The sequence below is a fragment of the Sciurus carolinensis genome, chromosome 15 (assembly GCF_902686445.1).
Source record: "Sciurus carolinensis chromosome 15, mSciCar1.2, whole genome shotgun sequence".
Taxonomy (NCBI): Eukaryota; Metazoa; Chordata; class Mammalia; order Rodentia; family Sciuridae; genus Sciurus; species Sciurus carolinensis.
The window spans coordinates 8,393,850-8,420,006 of NC_062227.1; the positions used below are offsets into that span (position 1 = coordinate 8,393,850).

The 26,157-nt window shown below is 35.9% G+C and overlaps 2 protein-coding genes across 3 annotated transcripts in view; one reads left to right on the top strand and one right to left on the bottom strand.

Annotated features, from left to right (window-relative positions):
* The window catches only part of Cenpp (centromere protein P), a 248,764-nt gene that overhangs the window by 58,180 nt on the left and 164,427 nt on the right, over window positions 1–26,157 (top strand). Inside the window, exon 5 of the mRNA XM_047526111.1 lies at window positions 2,155–2,251. Coding sequence (XP_047382067.1) covers window positions 2,155–2,251 — 97 coding nt within the window. The remainder of the gene's footprint in view (window positions 1–2,154; window positions 2,252–26,157) is intronic.
* On the bottom strand, window positions 5,851–24,292 carry Ogn (osteoglycin). 2 transcript variants are annotated; one of them, XM_047526110.1, is made up of 7 exons: window positions 24,113–24,292; window positions 22,876–23,043; window positions 20,842–20,932; window positions 13,009–13,167; window positions 10,229–10,431; window positions 7,626–7,721; window positions 5,851–6,845 (listed from the first exon to the last, which is right to left on the bottom strand). In XM_047526110.1, exons 1-7 carry the CDS (start codon window positions 24,290–24,292, stop codon window positions 6,675–6,677), a joined length of 1,068 nt encoding a protein of 355 aa, XP_047382066.1. In that variant the 3' UTR covers window positions 5,851–6,674. The 2 variants fall into 2 exon arrangements, with proteins under 2 accessions (XP_047382066.1, XP_047382065.1); XM_047526109.1 differs by having other exon boundaries at window positions 22,876–23,124; window positions 24,113–24,247.

Sequence of the window (26,157 nt, forward strand, 5' to 3'; positions counted from 1 at the left end):
CAATGCATTTTATTCGAAAGCACATTCTGGCCTACTTTCATAGTCTGAAGTTCAAATGTCTTGTTTTTGTCTGCTCAACTCATGTACTGCCATGGGGCTTGTCTGGATTCTGGGTGGTACTCTTCACCCTAGATCGGGTCTCAGTAGTTTTGACTGTAGATTCTGATTGGTTTTATGTATGAGACATTTGGTAGTAATCACAGGACTTCATTAACAGATGTACAGGATCCCTTTCTTTAGGTTCCTCCTGATTCTGCCCCTTCTGTGTTTAGTGTAGGGTGAGGAAAAGTGGCAGCACCCCTTCTGTGTAGCCATCATACTTAGGGGGGAACAGGAATAGCACCCTTGCTTTGCTCGTACTTGCTGGGTGTCTGGTGAGGCCTCAGCTTCCTTCACAGTCTCCTCAACTCAGCACCCATTGGGAGGGGAGGGAACTGCTTAACCTGCTTTTGCTTATTGCTGACAGAGCCAGCTGACAGGCTTCATGCCCCTCTCAGTGCTTGGTTGGGAGCAAAAGGGGTACCGTGTTAGGGTTCCATTCTGCAGGGCCCTCCTCTTCTCATCCTGTATGACCTCTACTGGCTAAAGGAAGTGGGCTTTTGCTAACTTTTTGGTGGTGGTTGTTTTATCTGCACCCTTTGGTAGTTCTGGGTTATAGGCTGTTCTGGTGTCCAAATTAGTATATATAGGAGGCAAAATTCCAAGGAATTCATCATCAGGTCTTTCCTAGATTCCAGAAGACTACCAGTTCTACTTTTTTCTGCCCAAATTTCGAATCTTCTGATGTATGCTTTCTATGTGTGTCCAGTGTTTTCAGCTGTAGTCAATGGGAGCTTTTTGGTTGATGTGCTTATTCCATTATGACTTGAATAGGAACTCAATTCCCAAAACCATTTATTGAGTGAATGAGTAATTGAACTAATGGATCTTGGCCCTAACTTGCTCGTGATTTATGTGGCTGACAGTGTTACAATAGATACAGTATTAGGTGAATTAAGACAGATTTCTATGAGAGCTCATAGGCAAAGTCCCCCACAAGACTGCCTCCTTTTAGACCCCAGCTCCAAGTGTCAGGGTCCACCTGCATTTATAACTGATAGGCTATAAATTCAGGAGTTCCTGTTAGCATCCTGGGTTCAATAGTTGCTAAAACCATGCAGAGTGTATGCTCACAATTACCTTTTTCTTTTCTTTTCTCGGTGCTGGTGATTGAACCCAGGGCCTTGTGCTAGTGAGGCAAACACTCTACCAACTGAGCTGTATTCCCAGCACACAATTACCATTTTTTTCCAAAGGATAAAATTTAGAAGGAGCACATACGTAGCTGGTGGCTGTGAGAGGAAGGGTGAGGGGTTCGGGTACGCTTTTTTCTTGTAGAATCTAGCATATCACCCTCCCAGCAAATCAGAGTGTTCCCCAATCAGGAGGTTCCTCTGAGCACCTATGTTCAGAGTTTTTATTTTGAGTTTACATAGGCATGATTGATTAAATTATCAACCATGTGATTGAACTCAGTCCTCGGTACTCTCTCCTAGAGGTCTTGCTAACCTAAAGTTCATCCCTTTACCAATGTGGATGACCATCGCCCAACCTGCTGCTATCTTGGGTCATGTGAGTCACCTCGTTAGCATAATAAGCACATTCCCTTCACTTAGCAACTTCCACAGGATTAAGCCTCTGTGCCCTAAACTGGCACATAAACACTTTTTTGGTACTGGGGATTGAACCCAGGGGCACTTTATCACTGAGCTGCATCTGCAGCCCTTTTTATATTTGTTACTGAGACTGCCCTCAAGCTTGCAACCTTCCTGCCTCAGCCTCCCAAGTTGTTGGGATTACAAGTGTGCACCACCACACAGGGCCCAGCATAAATTCTTAACATTCCTTATTGTACTATATTCATCGATTAGATTTCTTGGAGAATGTGGCATTTGAAAGATGGATAGGATTTAAACATTTAGAAAGGGCTGAGACAGTAGCATTATTAATAACTGGGTGAAACACATGCAGAAGTACAAAGTTCGATATATAGAAATATATCCAGTACTTTTTTAGTGTTAGTGTAGAACATATGAAAGGGAAGAGTAAGAAGTAAAGCCAGATTTGGTCTATCATTTAATGATATTTATTCATCATAGACTCTTGTTCTTACAGAGCTGAAGAAAGAAGAGATTTATTCATGTTTTTCCGAAGCCTACATTTTTTCGTGGAGTGGTATGAATATCGTAAGCGCACATTTAAACATTTCAAGGTAAAGTCTAAAGTCTTTGGATTTAAACATGTATGGAAAATGAAACTGGTTGTAAATTTGGGGATTCAGCCATAATATACCTTACTTTAAGTTTTCAAAAAATAGAAAATACTTTCATTGACTTCAAGATTTTGCAGTTATTTGTAATAAATGGAGGAGAAGCTTGAGTATAAACCAGTGACTAATTTATATTGTGGGATATTTTGAAAGAAATGTAGTAAAATTCTAATGTATTTTAAGATATACATTTTGAAAAATCAGTCTTTCAAGGGTACTTGAAATAAAACAAATTCTAATAAAGAATGCACTCATAGTAGGTTTGTCATGAAGTACTGTAATCTTAACTTCCTGAGCGAGACTGCATTTTGAACTCCTTAATTTTTGCACATTTTTAGTTTAAATACTGACATCTGATTTTTGTGAAATAATGCTTCTTTAGGCTGGTAGAGATACTTTAAAGTCCTAATCTTTAGTTGTTTTGTGTGTTTAACCAGAATTGTGTTTGACTGTTCAGTAATCCTTCAGGTCTGTCTTAGTTTGATAGCATCAAGTTATCGACCACAGTGAACCATACAAAAAACAGTTCTTAAAGAATCAACATAAAATTTCAAGGTTCATGTTCCTTAAAAAGCCTAATGGGTCATGACTATTGTTTTTAAGATTGGCACTAACTCTTCTTTGTTTCGAGTTCTATTCCTTTTTTTTTTTAATTATAAAATTTATTCTATTTGGCATAACTAATAAAATTTGTCAGGCATAGTATTTTATCCAGAATGAAACATGGTCACTTCCCATGCTATAGCCCCTTGAGGCATTCTCTTGATTTTGTTACATCTTCTTGTAAGTAGTCTTGTGCCAGGACAATTAAGTATCTCTGCTTCACAATGGGTAACATATAATGACTGGGAAGTTTGCTGGCAGTTTCGTGGCAGTGAATGAACCTCCTAATACTGCTGTTTCGTCATGGCACCGGAGTGGCTGTGGTCCCCATTTCCTTGGCTGGTTTGACTCTAGCTGCTCTCCAGGCAGGTGAAGAAGTATAATTGGTATGTTGTTTCTATGGAGGATAGAACATTCTATGAGCCAGTTTTTGCTGGTGATAACATAACTAGGATTGAAAAATTTTAAAAAAACTGATCTTTTCTACAGCCATCACCATCAACCTTCTCTTTTCATTATCCAAAACTGAACCTCTCTACCCATCAGTTCCCATTCCCTCCTGGCCCCAGCCCCTGGTAACCACTATTCTATTTTCTGTTTCTATGAATTTGACTATTCTAGGTACCTCATAGAAGAGGAGCATTCTTTTGTCTGGATTATTTCACTTCATAGTTTGTCTGTATTGGCATGTTTCAGGTTTCCTTTTCAAGGCATGATATTTTCTTGTGTGGATATATTACATTTTGCTTATCCTTCTGTCAGTTGATGGGCACTTGGGTTGTTTCCATGTTTTGGCTGTTGGAATAATGCTGCTATGAGCATAGGTGTACTGGTAGCTCTTCACATGTCCCTGCCCTCAATTTTTTTCAAGTATGTGTCTAGACATGGAAATGCTGGATCATAGGACGGTTCTAAGTTGATTTTTTTTTTTTTAATCACAAAATGGTTTTCACAGCAGCTGTACCATTTTACATCCTATTAACAAAGTATAAGCGTTCCCGTTTCTCCATAACCTCTCTAACACAGTGGTATTTTCTGGTTTTTGTTTGATGATTTCATTGTTTTCTTAATAGCCAGTCTAATAGGTATGAAGTGATATCTCATTGTGGTTTCGATTTGTATCTTTCTAGTAGATTAGCAATGTTAATGTCTTTTCCTGTGTTTACTGGCCATTAATATGTTTAATGTGGAAGTCCTTTTCCCATTTTTTAATTAGTATTTTTGTTGAATTGTAAAAGTTCTTTATATATTGTAGATATTGATTTCTTATCAGATATATGATCTGCAGTTTCTTTCTCTGGATGAAGTGTCTTTTGATGCACAAATAATTTTAATTTTCATAAAATCCTATTTGTCAAATGTTTCTATGCTGCCTATGTTTTTGGTGTCATATCTAATAAATTATTACTAAGTTAATTGTCATAAAGATTTATCTGTTTTCTTCTAAGAATTTTATTATTTACCTCTGAAGGCTTTGTATTTTATCTTTGTTTGTTTCTTGGGGGTTTTTGGTTTGTTTGTTTAGTTTTGGTATCAGTAATTGAACCCAGGGGCACTTAACCACTGAGACGCACCCATGTCCTGCTCTTTTAATTTATTTTTCATTTGTTAACTTTCCATACTTCAATTTTTTTAAAGTTGTAGGTGGACACAATACTTTCATTTTATTTATTTATTTTTATGTGGTGCTGAGGATCGAACCCAGTGCCTCACATGTGCTAGGCAAGCACTGTACCACTGAGCCGCTACTGCAGCCCCTTTTTTTATTTTTTATTTTGAGACAGAGTCTTGCTAAGTTGCTTAGGGACTCAGTAAGTTGTCGAAACTGACTTTGAACTTGTGATTCTCCTAAAATTTTTGCCACCTGCACCTCAGGTAGAGCATTAATCTCCAGGCTATATAAAGAACTCAAAAAAAACTTAATACCAAAACCCCCCAGATAACCCAGTTGATAAATGGGCAAAGACTATATGAAAAAATGTTCAACATCTTGAGCAAGTAGAGAAATGAAAATTAAAACTACACTGAGATTTTATCTTACTCTAGTCAGATGGCAATTATCCAGAATACAAGTAACAATAAATGTTGGCAAAGATGTGGGGAAAAAGGTACCCTCATACATAGTTGGTGGGACTGCAAATTGGTGCAACCACTCTGGAAAGCAGTATGGAGATTCCTCAGAAAACTTGCATATACCCAAAGGACTCAAAATCAGTATACTATAGTGACATGGCCACATCAATTTTTCTAGAAGCTCAGTTTACAATAGCTAAGCTATGGGACCAATCTTAAGTGCCTTTCAACAGATGAATGGGTAAAACAATGTGGTTTATATACACACAATGGAATATTACTCAGCCATAAAGAAGAATAAAATTATGGCATTTGCTAATAAATGGATGGAACTGGAGACTATCATACTAAGTGAAATAAGCCAATGCCCCAAAACCAAAGGCTGAATGTTCTCCCTAATATGTCATATCAAGTTAAGTGTTTCATAAATTGCTTCAGGAAACATGTTGCTAAGCATACATCTCTTAGGTATGGGCAAGAGGAATGTTGCTTTAGGAACTTTATTAATTAATTTATTTTTTGGTGCTGGGGGATTTGAACCCAGTCCCTCATGCATGCCAGGCAGGCACTTTACCACTGAGTCACATCCCTAGCCCTGGTTTAGGAACTTTAATCTGGCAGCACTGAGTCTTTGTAAATTGTTAGATGGAAGATTAGATTTTTACCATTCAATGTTGGTGTTCATTGCGGTATTTGGAATGTTGCTGAGAAGCTTTGTCGTGAATATTCAGTTTGGGTGAATGTGTATGTGCATGGGCAGGTGGCACATTGTATGCAGTAAGACACTTTGTTTCCATTTCTTATGTTTGAACAAATTTATTGATGAGACCCTGATTCCTATAATGTAAAAAGAAAATACTTTGCTATTATTTCATATTTGAAAATCTTTACAGTAGAGGAATCTTATTGTTCTCTGAGAAATGGGATAGACTTGATTCTTTTTTTTTCCTCATAAGCTTACTGGTTTTATCTTGCTTGACTTTTTAAATGTTTTATGATAGGCTTAGAATATTAATATTTAGATAAAAGAAAATAGTTTTACTCTTTTACTTAAGATTTTAACTGTGTGACCACAAAGTAAAACAGTGTGAACCTTTCTATATTAGCTCTTTATCAGAGAATAAAGTTCTACCTTTTGGAAAATTTTGCCTAAGTATGAGACTATGTCCTTTTTCTTAGGCTAAATGAAAATAGAGTAAAATAGCTGCCTTGATGGGAAGAAAACAAAGTTCCTACTTCATAGTAAATAATGATGGATCATAAAAGAAAAAATATTGGAGATCACTAGGAACATTTAGCTGTTTTAAACCTGCCTTAAATGTTTTTGAGATACAGTAAAGGGCAGGAAAGACAATTGAAAGTTTCTTGGACTTCTCGTCTTCCTTTATTAGTAATGGGAATAATACATCCAAATGTGGGTATTTATATAAAAACATGCCTTTTAAATGGTAGACTAGTATAAAGTAGAGGGTCGAGGACTTTTTTAGTGCTGTTTAAATATTTTCACATTACATAGTTTTGAACTTAGAGATTCTGTTATGTAAGATTTTTCAATATCCATGTTTAAAACATAAAATTCCATCTTGGTAGGATAAAAAGTTAATATTAAACTAATATTTATGATCCTTAGACATTGTTCAGACAGATTATATGTATATGTACTTTAGCTTGCATGCAGTCTTGATAGGGGTTAAAAGTATGACCCTATAGGTAATCTTTTTAAGCAAATAAAACTGTTTGGATGCTTTCCCAGGATGATTGGGTTGCCCTCCAGGCGAATCTCTTCAATCCGATCCCGAATATAACGAGTGTCATTAGCCTTGCAGAATGTATCATCTGTAATTGATGTTATGTTGTTAAACTGAAAAATAAAAGGAAAAAAATTGATCACAAGTCGTAAACCACCCATCTGTTGCTATGTAGTAGGAACCCATGGACTATTTTATTGAAAAAGTGTTAAATATCATACTGTGTATCTCATGGTAATAAAACTCTGTGCAATCTGAGTACCCTTTTATATGTGTGCAATTATTTTGGAAGAATAGACTACTCACTATTAGAGTAATATTTGTGTAACACAAAGTTCTGAATATAAATAGCTTTATACTAAATGGAGAAAGTATCCTATTCTAGAATGTCATTTTCAAAAAGGTACTGTGTCCTTAAGGTATTCTCTAAGGAAGTAAAACAAGTTGGAATTCTTAGGATTCTGAAAGACCAATTTTAGTTTCTTTACATTCCTCCTATAGTTTTGCATTCCCTACTTGATGTTGTACTAGAAAGTCTCCAGAAGCAAGTGTTCTCCACTGTTGGGAGAAAGAGACATAAATCAGAAGTCCCAGTGCCCCTCACTTCAAGTCCATGTGTTAAGATTAGCTCGGATGCCAAGTGTACACTGGACACAAATCCCAGTAGAGAACAGACTTTACACCTATAGAGGACTGTTCACCAGGTGTGCTCTGGTTTCAACCTCAGTGTCTGGGCAGGAGGGTGCATTGGATAAGGATTGATACTTCTGATGAGCATTGAGCCATTGACTGCCATAGTCATCTAACCATGATTTACAAGTGACTTTCCCAATGAGTTTTAAGAATGAGTCATAGGTAATTAAAGCCAAATATTGTGAAAGGAACAATTGTACCTGAAGATGAATTATACGTAGACTTTCTGGTAAATTAGGTGGCACAGATTCCAGGGAATTGTGGTCCAAGTAGAGGAAGGAGAGGTTATTCAGTTTCTGTAAGGAAAATTTAGTTTGAGTGTTATCAAGGTCTGTGTATTCCCTCATGGAATTCAAGCAATATATACAAAAGGATATTGGTATGAACATATATCAATAGTACATATGTTTGGTATGATGGTTTCTTGTTTCGGTTGTCATTGTTTGACTTCACAAATAGTGTGTTTTGGTCCTTTATGGCATTTATGATGACCAGCAGAGTTTTGCTGCTTCATCTCACCTCCAAATACCAAGCTCTGATGCCATCATCTTCTGGGTCCTTTCGAATTTGTCTTGGAAGCCGCTTAATAAGTTTACTTACTATGTGGGACTTACTTTTTGGATCCTGACGCGACCCTAACCTCTTGATTCTGAAGTTTCCCTTTTTTTTTTCTTTTTAAAAATATTCTTAGTTGTAGTTGGACACAATATCTCTTATTTATTTATTTACTTATTTATTTGTTTATTTTATGTTGTGCTGAGAATCGAACCCAGGGTCCCACACATGCCAGATAAGCACTCTACCACTGAGCCACCACCTCAGCCCCAGAAGTTTCCCATTTCAGCTCCACCAATTTGTAATAAAATGGTCACACCTAAGAGATGTATGCTTAGCAACATGTTTCCTGAAGCAATTTATGAAACACTTAACTTGATATGACTTTTTCCATGAGGAATTTATGTTGGATTTCATGAACACTCACTCACTATTGTGTATCATTACGTACTGTTGTTTTCTTAGACATTACTTTTACCTTAACTTTGATATGCATTCTGTGCCAGATCTTACTAATTCTTTTCTGTGCTATTATTCAGATTCCATTGTATGCATTCTATCTTTCCAACATATGGATACCAAGCACCTATCTTCCCAGTGGGCTTCATTTACATGAATTACAGTAACCTTATTGTACCAGTGCCTGCTGTAATCCTAGGGCATTTAGCAAAACTACAAAGAAACCAAATTTATCATTTTCATTACAAGTTGTCATGAATCTGTTCTGTATGTGTAAAACACAAAATACTTAAAACATTTCTCCCCCCGCCCTGCTATGGAGTCTCACTGTCTTACCTAGACTGGCCTTAAACTCTTGATTTCAAATGATTCTGTGTCCCAGCCTTCCAAATAATTATGACTATAGGCATGTGATGCACTGCCCGGCTCTAAATGTTTTTTGTTTTTTAATGAAATGTGGATCATCTTGGTAAGTTTTAACATGCCGGTTATTCAGAGAATGACCTACTTAAATGAATATGTTTTAAGAAGTGAGTATGCTTTTAAAAAGTCTGGCCCCTTAACTTCTGAGTTCCTTATCAGAAACATCAGAAGAACTCTGATCTAACTTTAAAATCTCTCTTCAAATTGAAAAAGGATGTCTTAAATATAAATGAAAAGGGAAGAGAAGTAAAATATTTTTAAACATTTTCAAGAGACTGTATTTGTAGACAGATTATATATTATATCAAAAACTTTATGATAATATGTATTTGATAATATTAGGTTCTTATATTAGATATTATCTTAGAAATTGTAAACCATGACTTTTGTTGTTATTTTTGAGATAGGGTCTCACTGTTTTGCCCAGGCTGGCTTCGAATTTGGGATCCTCCTGTCACAGCTTCCCATGTAGCTGGAATTATAGGCATGCACCACTTTGCCTAGCTTAGCCTTGCCTTTTGAGTGAGGTTATATCTATTGCCAACAGTAACTCGATCATTTCATCTGAGGCTACCTTCCAGGAGTCTGGGCTGAGGTGATTACTTCTGAGACATCTTGGCTACCTAAAGCAAAGTAAATCACCTTCCCCTCTTCCTACAAAATATTTTCTTGAATTACCAAATTAATGATATTTGTAATTCTTAATACATATAGAATTTTGCATTGTCACCATCATGAAATTCAAAAGAAAGTCTGCTTATAAAATTTTATAGTCTAAAAAAAAAAAAAAAAAAAATTTTATAGTCTAATTTTTTTACATATTAAAACTCAAAATTCATTGTTTACTTTTGGAACTTTTTCATAGCATTTATAAATTGCTAATGCTTAAAAGAAAAAGAAACAAAATTCCAATTTTAAATTTTTGTGGGTTATAAGTGCCCTGAGAGACCAACCGGATCTGTTTGAAGATTTGCTGAATAAATAACTGAACAACTGGGAGTCAGTATAGCATCGTAAAACACTATCAAGGTCATGTAGTGTTAAGTGAGGTACAGGCATAAGCTAGGCTGAAAGAGTCAAACAGAATGTTCATTTGATATGAAAGAAATATCTTCATTAATTAAGTAAAAATAGTTTTAAATCATCATGTAAACAAACTCTGGGTGAGGTGTCCTACCCCTCTCATCCCAGCAACTATGGAGGCTGAGGCAGGAGGACCATTTGAACCCAGGATTTCAAGTCTGGCAAGATAACGAGACCATTTCAAGAGAGAAAGAAAGAAAGGAGTCGGAATTATTGACCAGAGTTTCTCTCTTTTAATATATTATCACTGAAACTGTGTTCAGCCATATGATGAAATACTTACTTTGAATGTATTTGCTTTGATCCCTCTGCTCTTGATTTTGTTGTATTTTGCATTAAATAAAGTGAGCTTTGGAGGAAGAACTGGAAGTCTCAGTAGTTGATTTTCAGCAAGTGAAAGCTCTTCTAACAGAGAAAGTTTTGAGAAAGTACCATCTTCTATGTCTTCTATCAAATTTCCCGTGAAATCAAGTCTTCTTAAGTTAGCTTGAGGGAAAATATGAAGTTAGAATCTTGTTGACTGAAGAAAGCATTTGTTTAACAGATCATATCTTCTTTAGTGCCTGTTAGAGTGTCTACTCAGGAAAGTTGTTTGTTGTTATCATTTGTTTTCTTTTGTGTTTATAGTGCTAAAAATAGAACTTCAGTCTTTGCATATGCTGGGCAAGGCTACCATGTGATGCATCCCAAGTCGCATCAGTAAAATTTTGTTGAACACTGCATGTCTCTCTCTGTCTAATGATGTTTTGTCTAACTGCAGTCCTAGAATCTCAGATTTGGAAGGGATTTTAAGTAGTCTTTCCATCCTCTTCTATTTGAATTTCTCAGGATGTATAGGATTGAAAGAAATTCTTCTTACAAATCATGGAAAGGAAGCATAACATTTGATTGACTGGAATCATGTAATTTGTAGTTTTGAAAAAAAAATTTTTTTTTGCCAGTACATTGTGGATATGTTACCTTACTCTCTCTATGCCTTATTGCTTAAATGTTCCCTGATTTGCAAAAGTGGTGCAGATTAAGAAATTCAGTGTGTATATGTATATGTTTATCACTTTTTTCTGGGATGATTAGGAAATACAGTTGGTTCTCATTCACAGTAGTCTTTTCTCCTCCCCCTGTGGTACTAGGAATTGAACTGAGGAGTCCTCTACCACTGAGCCACATCCCCAGTCCTTGTACTTCAGAGAGAGAGGGTCTCACTGAGTTGATTGTGTCCTCCCCTAGTTGCTGAGGCTGGCTTTGAACTCTTGATCCTCCTGCCTCAGCCTCCCAAGCTGCTGGGATTACAGGTGTGTACAACCATGCCTGGCCCCCAGCCCTTTTAAAATTTTTAAATTTTGAGACAAGGTCTTACCAACTAACTGAGGCTGGCCTTGAACTTGTGTTCCTCCTGCCTTGACTTTCCAAGTAGCTGGAATTACAGGTAAGTACCCACTATGCCTGGCCACAATAGTCATTTCTATAATGTTGCTTCAAATATTGAATTAGTGAATACTGAGCCATCACTTCAAGGGGAATTACAAGATTAAGTTCCCATTAGCCTCTAGTCAGTTATTTTTGTCAGCCAGTTGCTACTGTTGTATGTTTTTGTTTAAAGATAACTTGTTTAATGTACCTTGTTGGGTCATTAGCATTGCACTATTAACTTATGCCTAAATGTATCTTCTCAGGCACATGTATTTTCTCTGTAAGGCACATCACAGCCTTCTTGCACTTAGAAATGCTACTGAGCACTACAGCACTACTCTTGGGCTATTTTCTTTTTTTTTTTTTTTTTCGGTGCTGGGGATTGAACCCAGGGCCTTCAAGGCAAGCACTCTACCAACTGAGCTATCTCCCCAGCCCTCTTGGGCTATTTTCAACGGTAAAATCATCAACAAAAAGGACAAAACTGTGAAAAACATTGCACAAAATAGACTGAATGAACATTTATTTACTGTGTGAGGACTGAAACAAGAAGAGAGTTTTGCTTTGTTTAACCTCAGCTGGGTATGCATTTGAATAAATCAATTTTTTTTTGCTTCTCCATGCATATCTGCTAATGATCACAAAAGTATGATGTATTGATTTGAAGATTACAAATAGACTTTAGCAAGTAGGTGAATTGGCAAATAAGGGATCCCAAGTCATGAGGATGAAATGTACTTCATTCCACAGTTAGGAGCTACTAGTGGCAGTGTGAATGCATTTACAGTTAATTTAGTACAGTGAGGCAGTGTGCATTTCTTTGTGTGTTTTTCTTCAGGAACACTTCTAAACATCAGTCTAAGAAACTGAGAAGAAATTAGTGATACAGGACTGGGGTTTGGTGCTGAAGAAGTAAAGCCTTCTGGTATACAAATAACAACACCCTTTTTGGGTTAAGGTTTACTAGGAAGCCATGAGTCCAGCATTGTTAATGACCTAGGAAAGTTAAATGCCACTGTTTGCAGCACTGTTCCTATCTAAGGAGTTGGGTGCTTTTTAATGGTGATGCCTGGCTCCTGCCAGACCTGGATCAGAACCTCTGGGAAGTAGATCTTTGTATTAGTATTTTAAAAATACATGCCCAGATATTTTTAATATGTAGCCAGGTTTGTAAACCATGAGTAAAAATGAAGAAAAACAGTTCCTTTGCTTTCACAGTAAAGATGGAATACAAATGCAATGGTTAGAGAAGTATTGTAGTTACATTGGTACTGCTCATGATCCACAGCAAAGTGGATCAGTCCTTCCTTCCTGTTTCATTTTAGAGGTTCTAGAAATCAAACCCAGGGCTTGGTGCATGCTAGGCAAGCTCTCTGCCACTGAGCTATATGCCTAGCCTGTAAATTGGATATTGAGGTGTTAGGGTTGAGAAATATATACCTATGAGACAGGCTGTTGACACAGACATCAATCACCAATAAAGGATGACAGAGAGTCAGAGGGGAAAGGAGATTCACTAACAAACCAGTGGTTTTTGTGAAGTGTGTGGATACCTATATACTCACAGTGACAACCCCAGATGTGGTAGGCTACAAGTACGTATAAACTTATTTATATGAGTTAGTAGTCCTGTCTTATTTAAACTTAACTTACGCATGTCTGCAAAATCTTTAGCAGTCAGCTTTTTAATTTTGTTGAATCGTGCATAAAGATAGGCCGATTCCTTTGGCAAGGGTGGTACAGCATCGATGTCAACTTCTTCACAGTATACAGAACCGCTTAAACAAACACATAAGAGGCACGTGGGCATTTCTAAATTGGGAAACAAAATCATGAAAATATAAAAAGCAGTTTGAAAATATTTAGCCTCTAGTAGTAAAATTATTTGTATTAAAAGGTTACTACTAATTTGAAAAGATATTTTACAGAATCATATATGACAGTAGTAAAGATATTTAGTAATGTTAGCCAGTGACCTACATGGTCCTTGATGATTAGAATTTTTAAAGTCTAAAACAGAATTTTAAAATCTATAATCCAAACTTTGTTTATTCTGTTTTAGAAGTGATTGCTTAATTGTTGACTTGATTGACAGTTACATTTCCCATTTGAATCCAAAAGTTTCATAACACAGAAGTTAAGGTAAACAGGAATTTGATTTATCAAATTTGGTATGTCAGAAACTTATTTCAGATTTGGTCACAGTGGCTAATGACTTTAGAAACCGCTAGTTAAATGAACAAAACATTTACTTGGAAATTAGTCATCACAGGCACTGTTCAGATCCCAAGTCTGAATTCCACTTGAGTTGACTTGATTCAGGGTAACTTGGGAAGATATTTGTGCCCCAGCTCATTGATGGCATTTATTTGTCCTATTTCTTTCCTTTAACCTGGAGCACTTCCTTAGCCTTCGTTTTTTGTATCATTTAAAAAAAACATTTTTTTTTAATCAGACCTTAATTCATACTCTAGCCCGTTTACTCATCCATAAACTTTCATTGTATGTGCCTGGAGTAATAAAAAGATGTGATCCTTGGCTTCAGCAACTCAGTTGATTGACAGAGTCAGAAAGAAACAGACAATTGTCCAGCAATGTTATTAAGTGCTGTGACATACTTGGGTGCAGAGGTACAGTTCTAACCTCTGTAACACACAGGTTCTCAGAAGTGATCTGCTACATTCAGGCCAGAAGGGTCAAGAGGATCCAGGAAAACCAGGAATGGAGGGTTAAAAGTGGGGGTGTTTGAGTTGATTCCAATCAGACAGAACAACAAGAAAAAATGCTCAGAGGTGAGCGAGCACAGCTTGTTCAGGGAATTCCAAATGTTTAAGAACATCTAGAGCCAAAATGTTTTGTGCTAGGTCAAGGGAGGGCAGTAAGGTTAGAATAGATGAGGACAGAGTGATAAATAGGCACCAGATCACAAAGGACTTTGTGTGACATACTAGAGAGATTGGATTTTTTTTTTCCTGAAAGTGATGGAAAGCAAATGAAGAATTTTAAGCAGGGAAGAGACATGATCAAATTTGCATTTTAGAAATAGCAACAGCATGGAGGATGGGTTGGAAGGAGATGAGACTGGGAGTAGGGAGAATAATTTAATAGGCTACTACAATGATAAGTGAAAAATGATGAGGGCCTGAACTCAGCTAAGAGGTAGCAGGTGGTTAGAAGTCAAAAGATAGAAATGACAGGTCATGGCTTCTGATCATTTTTAGAGAGCAAGGAGGCTAGGTGACCCCCATCCCCACATCTTCTGACTTGGCATCTGGAAGAGTGACAGTAGAGAAGGAAAGGAATAGGGGAAGAGAATGAATATGTATCTATTTCCTTCCATGTTCCAAGCACTATTTGAGGAATTTTACATGTATTGCTTTATTTAGCCTTCACAATAAACCCAGGAAATGGGTGTTATTAATCCTTTCTTCCAGATTAAAAAATAAAAACAAAAATGTAAAATTGAGAGAGCTCAATTCACCAGGTTATGGCCAACACAGGTATTTTTCAGACTCTGGCCTGGGAGAAACAAATGGGATACATGTTGTTTCTGTTTGTACATGGAGTAAAGGCATACCATTTGCATATTTATACATTTACATAGAGTAATGATGTTTGATTCATTCCGTTATTTTTTTCCTTCCCCCTCACCCCTCCCACCTCTCTTTTCCCTCTATATAGTCCCTCCTTCCTCCATTCTTACCCCCCTCCCACCCCCCATTATGTGTCATCATCTGCTTATCAATGAGATCATTTGTCTTTTGGATTTTTGAGATTGGCTTATCTCACTTAACATGATATTCTCCAATTTCATCCATTTGCCTGCAAATGCCATAATTTTATTATTCTTTATACCTGAGTAATATTCCATTGTATATATATACCACAGTTTCTTTATCCATTCATCAATTGAAGGGCATCTAGGTTGTTTCCACAGTCTGGCTATTGTGAATTGAGCAGCTATGAACATTGATGTGTCTGTATCTTTGTAGTATGCTGATTTTAAGTCCCTTGGGTATAGGCCGAGGAGTGGGATAGCTGGGTCAAATGGTGGTTCCATTCCAAATTTTCTAAGGAATCTCCAACTGCTTTCCAGAGTGGCTGCACTAATTTGCAGCCCCACCAGCAATGTATGAGTGTACCTTTTTCCCCACATCCTCTCCAACACCTATTGTTGCTTGTATTCTTGATAATCACCATTCTAATTGGGGTGAGATGGAATCTTAGTGTAGTTTTGATTTGCATTTCTCTTATTACTAAAGATGGTGAACATTTTTTCATATGTTTGTTGATTGCTTGTAGATCTTCTTCTGTGAAGCTTCTGTTCATATCCTTAGCCCATTTGTTGATTGGGTTATTTGTATTCTTGGTGTAGAGTTTTTTGAGTCCTTTATATATTCTGGAAATTAGTGCTCTATCTGAAGTATGAGTGGCAAAGATTTTCTCCCACTCTGTAGGCTCTCTCTTTGCATTGCTGATAGTTTCCTTTGCTGAGAGACAGCTATTTAGTTTGAATCTATCCCAGTTGTTGATTCTTGCTTTTATTTCTTGTGCTGTGGACAAGCACTCTACCACTGAGCTCCAGCCTTGTATGCTTTTTTTTTTTTTTGGTACTGGGATTGAACTCAGGGGCACTTTACCCCAACCCTCTTTTGTATTTTATTTAGAGACAGGGTCTCACTGAGTTGCTTAGCACCTCACCATTGCTGAGGCTGGCTTTGAACTCGCCATCCTCCTGTCTCAGCCTCCGGAGCCGCTGGGATTACAGGTGTGCAACACGGCACCCAGCTCCTGTATCATTTTTAAAAAGCGAAAGCCCTTCACCCCCCATGCTATCCCCTGGCATTTATTTTGCAGAAGTTCTTTCTGTTAGGGTTTGTCTGAGGTCTTCATTTTTTGGCTGGAATACCTTAAAAATGGTATTGCATTCTCAGTGTTGCGTGTCCAGAAGCTCAGGGTATCTGTCTCATTCCTGATAATGACTTTGGTGATTTGGTTAAAATGGTGTGTGCCATGTTTCTCACTTTGTAAAGTTACTATTTTTCATCTTGTAATAAATAAATATCTTCTGAGAAATACTTTGAGACAAAAATAGAAATGTTTGATGTGTCATCAAACTTTTACCCAGTTTTAGGATCCATCAGTGATTTTTAAAATTTTTAAAATTTTTTTAGTTACAGATGGACACAATACCTTTATTTATTTTTCTGTGTGGTGCTGAGGATCAAACCCAGGGTCTCATGCATGTTAGGCAAGTGCTGTACCACTGAGGCACAACCTCAGCCCCTCCATCAATGATTCTTTTTTTTTTTTTTTTTTAATTTATTTTTTTACGTTTACATAGGGTAATGATGTTTCTTTTTTTCCCCTTCCCCCCAACCCCTCCCACCCTTTTCCCTTTATACAGTCCTTCTTTCCTTCATTCTTACCGCTCTCCTTAGCCTAACTCTAAACCTAACCCTAAACCTAATGCTAACCCCTCCCACCCCCATTATATGTCCTCATCCGCTTATCAGCGAGATCATTCAATGATTCTTAACTGAATCATTTTTTATAGGATAGTTGCCAAGTAGGGATTATCTAATTCCATCATTGCTTATGCATTTGTTAGTTGATCTTCTGCTGTAAGGTGGACCATTCTTTTCTTATTTATTTTTATGTCAATATTAACTTATAGACTTTCTATTTCATGAGTCATAATCCATTACCATCATGTTTGTTTTAATAGTAAAACTATCACAGATTAGCCAGCTTCTTTCAACTTTTTCTCCCATAATTTTTATAGCTAATTGACCAAGCACATATTTAAATTGTATAATTTGTGTTTGATGTATGTATATACACACAAAACTTTCACTCTAGTTGAGACATTTGATATATCAACCCCTCCCCCCAAATTTTCTCATACTCCTTGATAATTCCTTTCTCCCACTCTTGTTGCCAAGCAACTATTGATCTGCTTTCATTATGCTGCATTTAGGAAAATTTTATAGGAAAATAATAATTCAGTATATATTCTTTGGTCTGGCTTCTTTCACTCCACATAGTTATTTTAGATTCATCCATTGTTGCATGTATCATTAATTCATTCCTCTTTATTACTTAGTATTTCATTGTCTGAGTGTATACAGTAAATACATCAGTTCTTTACCAACATTTGGGTCAGGTTCTGGCGATTTCTGAGAAAGCTGCTGTGAACATTTATACACAAGGTTTGTACTTAATGCTTTCATTTCTCAAATACATATCCAGAAATAGAATGGCTGGGTCGTTTTATGAGTGTAAGCTTTATCTTTTGAAGAAAGTCTCCAACTATTTTCTAAAGGACTGAGTCATATTTACATTCCCATCAGCAATGTATGAGAGCTCTAGTTGCTCTATATCCTTGATGACATTTGGTATGGCCAGTCTTATAAATTTTAGCCTTCAGGTAGGGTATACTGTGGTATGTCATTGTGTAATTTGCATTTCCGTAATCACAAGTGATGTTGAACATCTTTTTTATGTGCTTTTTTGCCATCCACAAATTTTCCTTGGTTAAGTGTCTATTCTTGTCTTGCCAGTTTTTTAACTGGGTTTTTGTATGACTCTTGATTTGTAGACTTATGTATTCTGAATATAAGTCATTTGTCAGATCTATGTTTGATAATTGTTTTACTGCAGTTGTAAATTCTTTATTTTTTGTATCTTTTAAAATACAAATATTTTAAATTTTAATGAAGAATAATTCCTTTATAGTACATTTTTTTGTGTGTTTTTAAGAAATATTTGGTAGCCACTGTGTTAGTCAGCTTTCTGTCACTGTGACAGAATACTTGGGATAATCAACTTAAAGGAAGGAAGATTTATTTTGGGCTCGTGGTTTCAGAGGTTTCAGTCCATGGTCAGTTGGCTCCATTGCTTTTAGGTCTATGATGAGGCAAAACATCATGACAGGGAGAATGTGGTGGAGCAGAGCTGCTCACCTCATGGTCTCCAGGAAGCAGAGTGAGAGAGAGAGAGAGAGAGTGGAAGGGGCAGGGTCCCAATATACCCTTCAACAGCACACCCCTAAATTCCTCCCATTGGGCCCCATTGCCTAAAGTTTCCATCACCTCCCAATAGTGCCATCACCTTGGGAAAATGTCTTTAACACATGCATTTGGTGTGGGGAGATATTTTTAGATCCAATTATAACAACCACTAAGATTTTAACCACCCCCACCAAAAGTTGTATAGTTTAAGCTCTTTATATTTAGGCATGGGTCCATTTTGAGTTAACTTTTATATATGGTAATAAAAAAGGTCAGGAGATCTTTTTTTCTCTGCTATGGCTGTTGGTATTTCAGCATGATTTTTGGGAAGGATTAACCTCTCCCCCACGTATCTGTGTTGGAACATTTTCAAAAACCAGTTGACCATATTGTATAAACCTGTGAACTCTTATTTTGTTCCATTGACTTTTTAAAATTTTATTTTTATACTGATATACAACATCTTGATTCCTGTACTTTTATAAGCCTTGCTATGAGGTAGTGTATATCCTCCAACTTTATTCTTCTTCAACATTGTTTTGAGTATTGAAGGTACTTTCTAATTCCATCCAAATTTAATTTTTTAATTTTTTATTTTTTCGTACTGGGTACTGAACCCATGGGCACTCATACACTGAGCTACATCCCCATGCATTTTTATTTTTATTTTGAGACAGGATCTTGCTAAGTTGCCAAGGCTGGCTTTAAATTTGTGAACCTTCCGTCTCAGCTACTCAAGTTGCTGGGATCAAAGGCCCATGCCACTACAACTGCCTTTTTCATACACACTTAGAAGCAACTTTTTAATTTAAAAAATAAAAGCTTGAAAAAGCCTGTGAGAATTTTGATTGGGGTTGTGTTGAATTTGTATGTATGTTTAGGGAAAATTGATATCTAATGGTATTAAGTGTTCCAGACTTTGAATACAATATATTTCTTCACATATTTGTCTCCTTTAATTTCTCTCAGCAGTATTGTCTGTCTTTTAGTGTATAGGACGTACACATATTTTCTACATTTATACTTGTATATTTCATATATTTTGATGAATTTTTAGAAATATTATACATATCCACTCTTCTTTGAGAACTTCTTTATTTTCTGGCCCAGGAAGATGTCCCAGACAAATCTTGCATTTTCCCTGCCTCAATCCTAAAATCAGTTCTCTCTTCAAAAGGAGCTGATTCTTTTTAGTGCAGAATGGTGTTAGAAACCAAGATCTAGGTTTTGGGTGTGCTCATTGCTGTTGGGATCTCATCAGTAACTTTACTTTGATGGAATCAAATTTATTGATCTTTTCTGTTCATTTCTCTGGATTTTGAGGTACCCTACACATAGGCTACCTTCTAGCTGATGTGTTTTCATCATAAGCATTTGGATCCCTAATATTCTTGTAGTGTGAGTTTTGTTTTTTTGTTTTCTGGGTTTTTTTGTTTTGTTTTGTTTTGTCTGATGTATGAATCTAATTGTATCCCTTTTCAAATGACTGTAGTTTTACCAGCCCCAGTTTTTAAAAATACCATTTTAGGTTCAGTGATATAAGTTGGTACTATGTGCCACATTTCTATCTCCTGATGCACTAGTATCCACAATTTTTAAAGTATGTTTTAACATGAGGTAGGTCTAGTTCTTCGTATACCAGACTTTGTCCAGTGCTTCCCCCTCTGTTTGTGCATGTTTTTCCATATAACTTTAGAATCAATTTTCCCAACTTTATAAAATAAATTATTGGCAATTTTAATAGGGTTGTGTAAAATGTATAAATGTAGAGACAACTTCCATTTTTATGACATTGAGTCATCTTGTCTAAGAACATGGACTGTCTTTCCATTTGTCCAAGTCTGTTTTTCCTAAGAAACCTCTCAAAAAATTTAAGATGTATTTTCTGTTTGGTTCATTTTAAATTTATTGTAGCATCATAGAAACTAATGTGTATGTTTTCATGTTTTGTATGAAATAATGTTCTGTGTCAGAGCAGGAATGAACTGAATACATAGGAACTTAAATAGAACTTGTAGTTTCTTATTTTACCATAAGTTTTCTATTGTTTTAATGGAAGTGCACATTTTAGTTAATTTTAAAAAGAGCCCTTTCTCTTCTGTGAGTTTCTTGAAGGCAAGAATTACATTTTATTTACCTTATCCTAAGGCTGTACAATGTATTCAGGAAATGATCAATCTTTAAGTATTTCTGCAATTGATTTCTTGTGGATAGAAATGCACATTCTGTAGAGGGTAAGCTTGGACTAAGCTTTGGTTGTTCTTGAATGTTCCTGTTCCCTGTTTCTCACTTGTAATGTGGGGTGGCAAATGATGTATATTCCCCATATATTTGTTTGACTTTACTACTGGAACTAAAATTTCAGTTCCATTTACTATTGTCTTGAGGTAATTTTTGATTGCTATGAAATAAAATTCCTATAGCTATTTTTTAAAGGTTCTTTTAGAAAAAAAATTAGAGTATTTGTACTTACCATCATTTTCTTTCTTCGGGGGTAATAATGTTACAGCTTCATCTTTTTGTACCTGAAGACTTTTCTCATCAGGTCTTATAGTTTCTTTTTCCTAGTGGAGAAATAATAGTCTGTTATCAGGTGTGATGAGTTCTAAGTTTGTCAACCCAAGTATCACAGAGAGCATTTATCTTCTCATAATCGCAATTAGTGGCATTTCTTTTGTGTTTCATTAGCATTTTGTACATAATTCCATTTCATAATTCATTATATTATAATGTAAATTGTTTTTACCCTGGACTATGAGCTCCTTGAGTAAAAGAACCAGATCTTTTTTATTTTTATATTTCCAGTGGCTGAACTCAGTACTTGGTAAATGTTGAACATATTGAAGTCCAAATGGAAACTAGGAGACCATTCTTTAAATGGGAATGAAAGTTTTTCTGAGGTGAAGCTATTTCATTTGGTTCTTGTCTGAACTAAGTTTCTCTTACCAGATTCTACCATTTTGAGCAAGAGGTGCACCAGAACTCCGGCATGCCACATGTGCGAAGTGCTGAATAAGCTTTGTCTCTTCTAGGAGTGAACTTTTAATTACCTATATGCCTCCATGAAGCCCTGGCCTTTGGAGCCCCTTTATTCTTGTCTTCTGTGCTGCTCAAACCACTGACCAAGGCTATTAACTCTGGGGAACTGGAGTCCCTAACATTTACCTTCCCTTCTATTCTTAGAGAGTGTTTTCTGCCATTGGAGTAGAGCGCATTATGTGGGGTCCTGTTCTCTGCACCCCTTGTGAGTGTGCTTCACTTGATCTCACTCACACTCCTGGCCTGCCTTCCTTAGTCTTCATTTTCTCATCTGTGTGCTGGCTGAACATCCTCCCCACCCTCTGGCCTTTTGAATTCTGTTCCATTCCACAAATTTTAGTCTATGCGTTTAGATTGAGAAACTGCTAAAACCCTGTAAAGAGAAGAAGCAGAGAGAAAGTTATCTCTAAATTTTTTTTAAGAATCAGGGAATTTTGAAAGTGTTCTTGTAATTAATGGATGGATTCAGATTATCCAAGCCAGCTAATAGCTTATGTTTTGATGGGCTGCTGCTGCTTTTTTAATTTGTAACTATGACTGGAGATACCAATCTTTTCTGTCATAATCATGGACAAAGTATATCAACTAACTCCATTGGAAGAAAGAAACAATGGTGTTAACATTTGCTCATTCTGTGCTAAAAGAAATTTTAACTAGTCAGTCTTAAAATCTTCACTGTCTGATTTACAGCAGAGAAGAACTTACCCAGCAACCAATATTATTATATTTTTGGCTACCTTTCTGGTTTTCCATTGTATGTGTGTATGTGTGTATGACGCATACAGTGGGCAACAGATAGTTATGTGCTATGCTAACTTTTTCCTTAACCAGTGTTCATTTCTGTATGCCAAGAAAACCACAAGTAATTACATTGCTTGAAGGTGAGATGTGAATAATGTGTTATAAAAATTCTCTCTGTAGGATGTTAACTCGATGACAGTTACAAATCCTTGCAAATTGATACAGGGTCTAAACTGCTAAAACAGATTTAAAAGAAAACCCCTTATTCATTAGTTTTTCAACTTTTGGTATTGTGTGTAGTTAACATAGCCAGTACTCTCCTGGTAGTTTCCTTGAACCTTTTCTTTTTCTAAAATAATAAACCTTAAGCTGATAGTTCATCTTTATTCCTGTTATTTTTTAAGCAGTATAATATGCAAATATAGGGCATTGTGTAACATAACATAAATTGCAGCTGGTCAAAGGTCATCTTTAAAGTCTAGTTTCCCTTAAATTTTATTGTTTGGTTTTTATAGCTGCTTTTTGGTTACCATAGGTACTGTTTATTAATTTGGGAGTCATGCATGTTTTAAAAGTATAATCTCAGGGACAATTATTATGAGTTACTTTTAACCAATTAAATTCCTTTTCATTTCCCCTTACCTTATCAGGCATATTCAGGAAAAAACAAAACATGCATTTAAATGGGTACTATTTTAGAAGGTAAATTTAGAATAAAATAAAATACCTTAATATTTTTTCCATCCAGGTAGTTATCCTCATAGTCTTGGCTAAATATGGTTTCTTCAAAGTTATCTGGTCCATACTTATGGGTGATTCGTGAGTCCTGCTGAGTTGGTGGTGCTGGTTCTGTCAGAGTCATGAGCAATAACAGGAGCAATGTAGACTGCACAGTCTTCATTTCAGCAGAAATCAAGGTGACTGGAAGTTAATAAACTAGTGGCCTGCAGACTGTGGGACAAAACTCTCCTTTTCCCTGGAAATAAAAATGCAGACCATCGAAGCAATATTTAAAAGCTTAGAGGATGTTTTGGCAGGGTGTACGCAGTAGGGGCCAGAGAACAAGTATTTAACCCTTAGTGATCTTTAATTAGATACTAGCAGTTTGCATGTATCAGTGAACATTCTGAAAAATAGTTTCAGAAAGTTTTACTTATTGTCTATCAAAAATTCAAGAAATGGTGATAATTTAAGTTTCTTAATAATTAAGTGCCTTCAGTAGAGGTACTTGTCGGCAATGAAATCTTTTTAGGATACCTGTAGTAGAAATAGTTAAATGAAGAACCAAGATCCTGTCTCATATGAGTTAAAAATATCATATTTCAACTTTGCTGCTTTATAAGAACTCTTGATTCTGCTTTTGAAACAAGTTCCTAGAAGAAATTTAAAACTTTAAACCTTAAATTTCACATCACATAAAATAGTCTTTAACACTTACAGAATATACAGTCGTCAGGCTTCTCAGTTTTGTAAATTTAATAGATTATCACTATTTTTAGTTAATAATAGGACTTTTTCAGTTTAAACTATGAAAACTGCAACAATAGTATTGTAGACTAGAGGAAATGCAGAGTTTGATCAAGGAGTTTTGAGGAGTGTACTAGAAAGGATTCTTTTAGATTCACCAGTGTATTTGACCTGAAGGGTAGATGTTTAAGACTGTTTAAGTAACTTCAGAATCACACAAAGTTGCTGATGCTATGTTATAGATGCCACTTTCTCAAAAATCCAGTGGTTGAAAATTAAGAATAAAATGGGTTTGTGAGTTTTGTAACTCCCAGTTCATAACTACCTCAATATTAATGTAGTGATAGATGAAAATACTTGATAAAAATTAATTGTTCAAGGTAACTAAAACTTACACACGTTAGAAATGTCTTTACATTTATTAAGACTATTAGATATATCACACTTTAACAAGCAGTATTTAAAATAATATGTGAGGAAAAAAAAAAAAAGCCTACCGTTGTAGCTGTTTTGAAGTTTTTTGTGGTTTTCCTCAATAGGTGTTCATGCCTGTGCATTAGCCCCAAGTGGGAGGGTGAATGAGGAAAGCCGTGGATTGATTTCAAACTGCTGAATACAATTTCAGGGCCCAGCAGCTTTAAGAGCAGTTGCCATGTGGTAGAGATCTTTGCCAACATTCCTTCTCTAGGGTGAAATGCAGGGTGTTGTACTAGAGAACTGTGCTGGAGATGTTGGAAACTGCTGCGCTCGGGCTGCTTCGACTGACTACAAACCTAGGTTCTTTTCATTTTGTGAAATAAGTACTAAGTTTTAATAAATATGAGTTTGCAAAATGACATAGTCATAAAATCACAATCTTCATTTTGGTGCTTTCCCATGAGATAAAATACCTGCTTTTTGAATGAACTAGAACACCAAAACCAAAGTGTAGTCTGTGCTTCTCATTTTATGAGGACTAAAGATTTTGTCCTAAATTTGTGATTGCTCTATAGTCCATATCCAATGGAATATTTAGTTTTAGCCCAACTTATTTTATAATTTGATCTCTTGGTTTTTTTTTTCCTTTATTTTGATTACAGGTAACAAAACCAATGTATGAGAATGAGTTTTTTTAAAAATAAAATTGATTTATAATTTGGGGGTTGATAGTAAAAGTATTTTTATTTCCTGCATGAAGGGGAGTGCATAAAAGTTGTACAATATTAAATTTGATTTAAAAAAGTTAAAGTGGTATTATAGGTATCATGCAAATAACTTTGAACATTCACTTTTTAAGAAATATTCACTTTTATTTGTATTACTCTTTAGTACTTTTAGCAATCAGTGTGACATTTCTTTTTTCTCTAAGGTAAAAATATAACAAACATGAATATTTTGTTAAAATAGAATCTGAAAGAATACCAGTTCTCTTTTCTAGTGAAAATTGGTTTTAGCAAATTTCAAATCAAGGATTAGATAAACTAAGACTTGAATATTGAAGTTTTTATTTGAATATGCATTACTTTAAATTTAATTATGATATGCTCTGATTTTGATTGAGATAAATTGTTGATTTCGTGACTTTAAGGATACAGTAAACTTCTGAATTTTCTTTTTTACTAAATTTATTTATTTTTAAAAATATTTTTAGTTGTTGATGGACCTTTATTTAATTCATTTATTTATTCATATGTGATGCTGAGAATCAAACCCAGTGCCTCATACATGCTAGGCAAGCGCTTTGCCACTGAGCTACATCCCTAGCCCCTTAAATTTATTTTTTAAACAGTAAAGGGTCTTTCAAATATGTAATCATAAAACAGTAGATATTGATTGGTATTGTGTGGCAGTTAACAGAGCTGAAATGTAAGCTGGATAGATACATGTCTGGATTCAGAAAACCTTGGAGTCATGGTTTTATTAATGCTACAATTTGGTACTTTGGACTACAGAAAATTATTTTGCTTTTTCCTTGAAAAGTTTGACCAGTCAATATAATGTTATTAGCATTCATTCATTTTAATAAAAGTTCATTAAGCACCAGATCTGTGTCAGAACTACAAACAAACTTAGACAAATAAAATTCAGTTTCTCCCCTCAAGGAATTCTTGTAGTCTAAATCAGCAGAAAAGGCAGCCAATAAGCAGCTAGAACACAAGTGGGTTTGCTACACAGAAATGTACACAGGCTGCCTTATACTGGAAGAGGCCACAAACCCTTACTGGTTGAGGTCAGGAAGTGCACCCATGCTAACGTCTGCAGAGATTAGAAAAAGGAAGGTGGAACGGAGGTCAGGTGTTCCAGGCAAGGGGCACAGCTTACCTTGGGAGGGATGGGATAGATCATTTAGAAAACTTACACTTGGTTCCTTTTGGCTGGAGCTTAGAGCGAGGGAGAAAGAGAAAAGGTGAGGCGGGATGGACCAAAGAGATTTGATTAGACAAGGAACCAGAATCAGATTAAATAGCGTCTTTTATCATCTAGTGTTATGGTTTGGATGTGAGGTGGCCCCCAAAAGCACACATGTGAGACAGTGCAAGAAGGTTCAGAGAAGAAATGATTG

Excerpts from the sequence above, each read along its gene's own strand:
- Ogn (XM_047526110.1), bottom strand. The coding sequence starts at position 24,292 with ATGTTGGCAAAGATCTCTACCACATGGCAACTGCTCTTAAAGCTGCTG. Across the intron at positions 23,044-24,112 it reads ACTTCAAAACAGCTACAACG|ACTGTGCAGTCTACATTGCT; the intron begins GTAGGCTTTTTT and ends GCTGAAATGAAG. Across the intron at positions 10,432-13,008 it reads TAAAGATTTTGCAGACATGC|CTAACTTAAGAAGACTTGAT; the intron begins GTAAGTTAAGTT and ends TTTTCCCTCAAG.